General features: G+C 30.9%; 1 protein-coding gene across 1 annotated transcript; it reads right to left on the reverse strand.

Annotated features, from left to right (window-relative positions):
- Positions 1-66: 66 nt before the first annotated feature.
- Positions 67-2,377, reverse strand: LOC110997236 (protein BCCIP homolog). The gene is made up of 7 exons (XM_022265292.2): positions 2,202-2,377; positions 1,831-1,957; positions 1,623-1,744; positions 1,317-1,453; positions 921-1,057; positions 582-727; positions 67-230 (listed from the first exon to the last, which is right to left on the reverse strand). Exons 1-7 carry the CDS (start codon positions 2,313-2,315, stop codon positions 159-161), a joined length of 855 nt encoding a protein of 284 aa, XP_022120984.1. The 5' UTR covers positions 2,316-2,377; the 3' UTR covers positions 67-158.
- Positions 2,378-7,014: the final 4,637 nt, after the last annotated feature.

A 7,014-nucleotide genomic window follows, 5' to 3' on the forward strand; every position in this document is an offset into this window, starting at 1 on the left:
TTATATAGAGAACATATTTTAAGGAAGAAATAATAAATGGAATATGGTAAATAAGTAATACAGTAATAAAGCTTACATCACATTTTATTAAGACTTAATTATATAAATATGAAAAATACGATACATTTGTATGGCATAACTTAACAGCAACTTATAACTTAAACACTCTCTACCTCTTCTTTCATGAGCCTTATAAGTTCGTTAAATTTGCTGCCGTCAAATATGAGTACCTGAAATTAATGTTTCATAAGTTCCTAAATAGCTTTGTTGTCACACAAAAAGATGGATAATAGATATACTTGAATTCCTAAGCCTTTGTTATTTTAACTGAGATTACATAATTTAAAAGTATTAGTTTCTTTAATAGGTTTTCCTTGTCTAAACTAATTATAGGATCTAGTTGCTTTAATAACTAATTTCTATAAAGTACTAGTTAATCCTAGGCCTGTATGTATTAAATACAGAGAGAAATTCATTGATGTAAAAGTAGGTCTCCAGAACATAAACGCAGAATTTATTTTTAGAAACCAAGCTTACATTGCTTTGTTAAAGGAATAACTAAATTTAAATTAAAGCTATACCTTTCGGTATGGTGTCATTGCGCCTCCTTCATATTCCCACTGAGAAAGTTCTGCTTGTTCGGTTACATCTACTTCAAAGTTAGCGATTGCTACATCTAATAAAGGTTTTTCTTCTTGATTGGCAAACAGTATATCAGATTCATCTTCTGGAAAAATATTCTCAAGATAAGTATTTTATAATAATACATATAAGTCAAGTTTAAGCATCAATGTTATTTTGTTAATAAAATAATGATTATAACATTACCTTTAGAATTTAAGTTGTTCGTGTTGTATGGAACATTGATTGAATACTTTTAATTTATTATAAAATTAAACATATTTATTACTTTGACTTACCACTAGTTTTATAAGTTTTGCAAATCCATAAGAGATACTGGAATGTATAAGGCATGTTGCGTTTTACTGCTCTATCCACCTCCGATTGTAATGATGAGAAAAGTGGCACACTAATTGCTGGTGGAATGTTTAGGATCCTAGAAAAATTTTTTTCTTTAACCTGCTAAATGCCTGTTTATCTATTTCTATAATTTATTTTAGGCAACAAACTAAACTGCTGATTGGTTTATAATGTACACATACAGTAGATCAACATGTGTGAGTAATTGAATGAAATATAAAGTAGTTAATTTAATAGCTTTAACAGGTATCTGATAACAATGCTACTATTCTTGATACTACAAAAAAGTAATACTTTATCTGTATATTCACAAAAAAATTGAGAACTTATATTACCTTTCATTTATAATTAGTCCAACTTGGCTACCATCATCAGACAAGACCTTGTTGAGTAGAGTTTTTGTCTTTTCATCAGCATTTTCATTCGCTAGTGTGGTTAGTAGAGCTCTGATTTGTTTGATACATTGCTCATCCTGTAAGCATTATAGTCTAGATAACTGAAGTGAAGTCCCATAATTCATAAACCGTTTTACCAATTAACAAATCATATGGCCAATTAGTGGCATACAAGTCAGGTGGGAATTAACCTTTACAGAGGAAATTTTTAATATTGTAATAAATTAAATTCTTTAGTAAATTTACCTTTTTCTTTGTAATATTAATAAGTGTAGTAACTCCAAATACACCATCGCCAACATCATCGTCATCATCATCAATACCATCATCCAAACATTGTTTTACTACACTTCCCACATAGTTTTGTGCTGAAATTATTTGTTTTGAAGAGATACAAATTATAGTTAAATAGTACCTGAATAGTCAAAAGTATTTTAAATAAATGTATACTTACAAATAATGATTTGAGCTAGTGCTCCCAGATCAACATTTGATTTTAAGAACAGCTGCCTTAACAGTTGTTTTATTCCATGATAGTCACAGACTTCTGGATTTCTGCCTTCAAAGTCTGCTTGGAGTTCCTAAGAACACAAAAATCTTCAAACAAACGCATAACTGAAACTGATACTTTTAGATACATCCGGAAAAATCCTGACTTTCGGCTGTCGTTAGAAAACTATTTTTACAGTAATATTGCTAACGTTAGAAAACCTAATAGACGAAAACATCACTTCTTAGTATTTCTAGAAAAACCTCTTTATGTTTCGTATGTTTAACACGATGCTAAGTTAAAAAGAACATGTGCCTTATAGGTTATGTTATTACCTTCTCACCGACATAGTTTCCATCAGAATCAACATCGGAGTCCCTCTCGCTATCTAACTCTTGTTCCTCTTCACTTTCACTAACATCCTCTACCTTATTCTTTTTGTTAGACATTTTAATTAATATACTTCCACGCGCCGATAGAAACAAACAAATGACTAGACTTGGAAAATGTCAAATTCGAGGATCTGAGAAAATATGAGTTATTGACACTGACAGTATACTATTTTTGAAAACCGTAGGACGAGCGCTTTGAGATTTTATTAAAACCATAAAATAATTGAAAAATTTTCAAAACTCGAAGATTATCTTTTAAGGAATATTTATATATAAACAATATTTTTATGCACAAAGATGAACTTCTATTTCATACAATTTTTGACAAAGGAAGACTATACACGGAAATTACGCCATCTCTGAACTAATCTATGTACTTAAGTTAGTTGTAAAACGACTCAACATATTATCTCGTAGACTTATTATAATATTTATTTTGTTTATTATTTTATTGTTTATATTATATACTAGATGGCGCTGATATAAAATAATAAACTACATATTTTATATTTTTAGGAGATAAAAGCAGCCTTTATGCTTCATCCAATAAACTTATACAATACATTGTTACTTATTTCAAAAAGTGTATATGTAATCGCTTTTGTACGAATTGAGTATCAATATCAATTACCTATTGGATTGAGTCGATTTTGATGCTGCAAAATACCAAGTTGCATAAACCCCAAAATTGTTGTTTTTATTGAGCGATAGGGCGGGGTGACCTGATGTTTCAATTAAAAGGATTTAATTAAACTATTTTCTATATCTTCAACTTTCTAATGAAAAAGTAGTCAAGCTACATATATTCTTAAATTATTTTTTTAAGGAAGAAATCATTAAACGTTACCTTAGCAAAGTTCAAAAAGCAAACTACCTTAAAAAAGTAACGTTATAAAGTTAAGCATAATGTATTTGTAATTCATTGTATTTTGTAAATCTCATCTCATTTCGCTTCGCTTTTGTAGTACCGTAGAAAACACTTAGGAACATTTCGATGAAACGACTTCGTAGAACTTGATGTCTTTGAAATCGTAGTACCTTTTACACACATCCAGTTTAACAACATAATAATTATGTTAAGTAAGAATTACTGGCAAGTAGAACGTCGAACGAACTAAAATTATTATTAAACACATAATATTACTATAAAAAATCAAAGAATCAAAGTTATGGATATTAAAGAAAGTTTTGTTTTATATATCAACATAAGAAACTAATGACATTTTACTAGACTTTAAAAAAATAAAAGGTTTTATTCAGTTTGACATATCTTTCTATTTCGTAAATAAATATTATAACCACGTTTTTATACTAAAAATGTTGTTTTATACTAAATTTGTTTGTACTAAAAATGCACTACAAGAAATGCACAAAAAATGCACTATAAATGTAATATTATTAAATCACATCAAGGAGAAACGAAGTTCGAGTGGGCAGCTAGTTCTAAGTTAACAATATTGTCGCATTCATTGGTTATTGTTTACGTTGTTTAAATAATGCCATTAATGAGATACATTTATAATGTAGTATTTATACCGATCATTTTTGGAATATAAGTCATTTATAAATCACCAATAACTGCGCATAAATAGTTCTAATCAGATAAGAAAGACTTTAGTTCAATTTTGTTAACAGTTGCTGCTACTAGGCAGCGTATTAAGATGAGTGGTCATAGCGTCTTAACATGACAAAATGAAAATTTCTATAAATACGAAGTAATGCATATATATTTCTATAGAATCAGTCTTAAGAACATGAACTTAAGAATATAGCCCCCCTTCTCTTTATATAAGAGGACTGAGGAACCAGGAATTGTCAAACACATGAGTTGTCAGACAGGATGAGTCCTGTGCTTGACAATTTTTGGTTTAATTGAAAATGTTGCGATTTAGATTTGCCACAATAACGTTGGTGGTTAAAAATTTAATTGCTGCATAAAAATAATAATTTTATTACAGAACATAATTTCTCTTTTAATCTGTATTAAAACGATCACTGAAGCAGAAAACAATATCGATGGGTCGCTCTTGTAATTTTAATGAACTACGCGAGAATACAATTATTTTCTACAAACAAGTCGGGAATACTAATCTATTTCATAAAGATTTTACATTCTATATTACAATTTAATTCGCTAATAATTCTCACGAAAACGATGAGAGTTGTAGAAAACTTACTAATTCACAAAGAAGTAGGTAGTTTTCTATAGTCAACATTCTTACAATATACAGTTGAAAGAATAGCTGAAAAAGAACAAATTCTTATGATATAGACAGACATTTAAAGCTAAACTGAACCTGAATTACATCGCGGTAAACTTGCTTATGCTTATATATCTTCAGTTTTTTCAGCTACGGATAGACCTAAAAAAACCTACATTCTGAAAGCGCACGGGAAAAAAGTATCCTTGGCTATCCTAGATTAGACTACATTACTTGATATTCACTAGTATGATCCCAACTATAGTTCAACTATAGTTAGTTAAAAGTTCCAAAACGAGATAGAATCAAACTTTTACAATTCTTATATGAATTATAATTAACACAATACAACGTATTATATTAATTTGCAAGTTATATCTTCAAAAGTAACATTAAATCGATTTTAATGAATATCGTATAATTTTCTAGAGGATATTCCATTACTAGGCTTGAGGCGTCCATTAACAAAACAATTTTGACTTAATTGTCGAAGTAACCATGACTTATAATTAAAGACACCTAGAACAATAAAGATATAGAGTTAATGAATACTTTGTGAGCAAATATTTATTCTATTTGTAATTGTTATTTGGATAGAAATTACTTCCTTAATGAATTCTTTTGTGTGTTTGTGTGATTAACTTACGTCACGCTCATTTCAGAACGTTGTGTTAGTGACGCTGCACAATTTCATACACTTCCCACTGTCGTCGATAAGTCTCCGCGACTGGGAGGGCCTTTACTTGGTCCAGCGAGTTTGCTTGGCGTTAAGTATACCACAATAAGATTTTCTAAATTTTCTGGACAGCTAAAAGTGTTAACCACGCACAATTTTTTTCCAAAAATATATTCAATTAAACTTAATAAAGTTTATCTCTAACTAGCTGACCTGGCGAACTTTGTTCCGCCTTAATGGCAATAAATAAGCAGTTTGGGTTTTTTTATTGGAAAAAATACAAAAAAATTAAATACCTACATTAATCATTCATTATTATTTCTGTATTTTAGTACATAGGTTGCTCTTCCCTTAAGTACCTTGTGATACACATTTTTTCATTTTTTGTTTTATTATCAGGCGCAAAAACAAACAACGCTGATGGTCTTCCGACCCGTGAACATGCCACGTATAATTGACCATGGGAAAAACATGAATGTTCTAGATTTAAACCACAAACTTTTAAGGATTGGCCTTGTGATTTGTTGATGGTCATGGCAAATGCAAGACGTATCGGATTTTAAATTCAAACGGCATATCGGTTGGGATCATCGGGATCCTCGGAATAAGAACTTCCTCACCTTTGAATTTTCCTATCATTATCGTAGCGTAAATTACATTGTTCTTCAATTTTCTAACCACCAAACGCATACCATTATGTAGTTCAGGTCATCTACATCTTTATTCTTTTTCTTCTTTTTTATCAGTAAGCAATGTAACTCTCATGTTTGTTGTCAGCTGCAGTTTCGTCACATAGCGCCATAGATTTGACGATTTGAGGCAAGCGTTTATTTCGTCGACAGCCGTAGATCTTGGAATTACTGGCAGTATTTGGCGGAAATCGCCAGACAGTAAAATCATTGCTCCTCCAAAACATCTCGATTCATTGCGTAAATCTTTTAATGTTCGGTTAAGTGCTTCCAATGCACGTTTATGCGCCATTGTGCATTCGTCCCAGATGATGATTTTCGATGCCGCTAAAACTTTGGCCATTGCTGAGTGTTTTGCAATATTACACGTTGGTTCTCCAATAGTTTGAAGATTTAACGGTAATTTTAATTCTGAATGAGCCGTACGGCATCCTTCTAACAATGTGGCTGCTATTTCAGAAGAAGCAACTGCAACCGCTATGTTGGATCTCGCCCGAACAGTTGCTAAAACTAATGACATGAGGAATGTCTTGCCAGTTCCACCAAGGGCATCTAGGAAATATAAACCACCATTTTCATCATCGTTTGCCTTCATTAAAGTATCATAAACTTCCTTTTGTTGGTATTTCAACAGGGGTACATTCGTTTGAACTACTAAATTTAATTCCTGGTGATCATATTCACGTTCCCGTTCCAATACTCGATTAAATGCGTCATTCGACAACAACAACAAATAGAAACATTCATCATTCTTTGGATGAACTGTATACATACGACAATACCGAGTTTTATAGTTCTCTTCACTGTTTATACGAATGGGCAATAGCACTATCATTATAATTAAATTGTAAATTGTAAAAATAATTAAACGTATTTATTTAATAGAAATATTTTGAATATTGATTTCTTACAAATATCAAATTGTCATATATACGTCATTACATAGCTGTCATTATACGTCAATTACATAGCTATCATTTGCGTTTTATTATTCCAAGTCTGATTCTTATTTGTTATACCACTTTTTATAGTGACTGACGTTTCATGTCAAGTCCCACGGGAACGCTGTCGAACGGGATAAAAAGTATCCTATGTCCGTCTCCTGGCTCTAAGCTACCTCCATACCAATTTTCACTCAAATCTGTTCTTTCGTTCTTGAGTTATAAGTGGTGTAACTAACACGACTTTCT

This window comes from Pieris rapae, chromosome 2 (assembly GCF_905147795.1).
Source record: "Pieris rapae chromosome 2, ilPieRapa1.1, whole genome shotgun sequence".
Taxonomy (NCBI): domain Eukaryota; kingdom Metazoa; phylum Arthropoda; class Insecta; order Lepidoptera; family Pieridae; genus Pieris; species Pieris rapae.

What these genes read in the sequence shown, in the direction of transcription:
- LOC110997236 (XM_022265292.2), bottom strand. Translation starts at nt 2,315, where the DNA reads ATGTCTAACAAAAAGAATAAGGTAGAGGATGTTAGTGAAAGTGAAGAG. An exon ending in ACTAGCTCAAATCATTATTT is followed by an intron (nt 1,745 to 1,830) that starts GTAAGTATACAT and finishes AAATAATTTCAG; the next exon opens with CACAAAACTATGTGGGAAGT. An exon ending in CAAAACTTATAAAACTAGTG is followed by an intron (nt 728 to 920) that starts GTAAGTCAAAGT and finishes ATATTTTTCCAG; the next exon opens with AAGATGAATCTGATATACTG.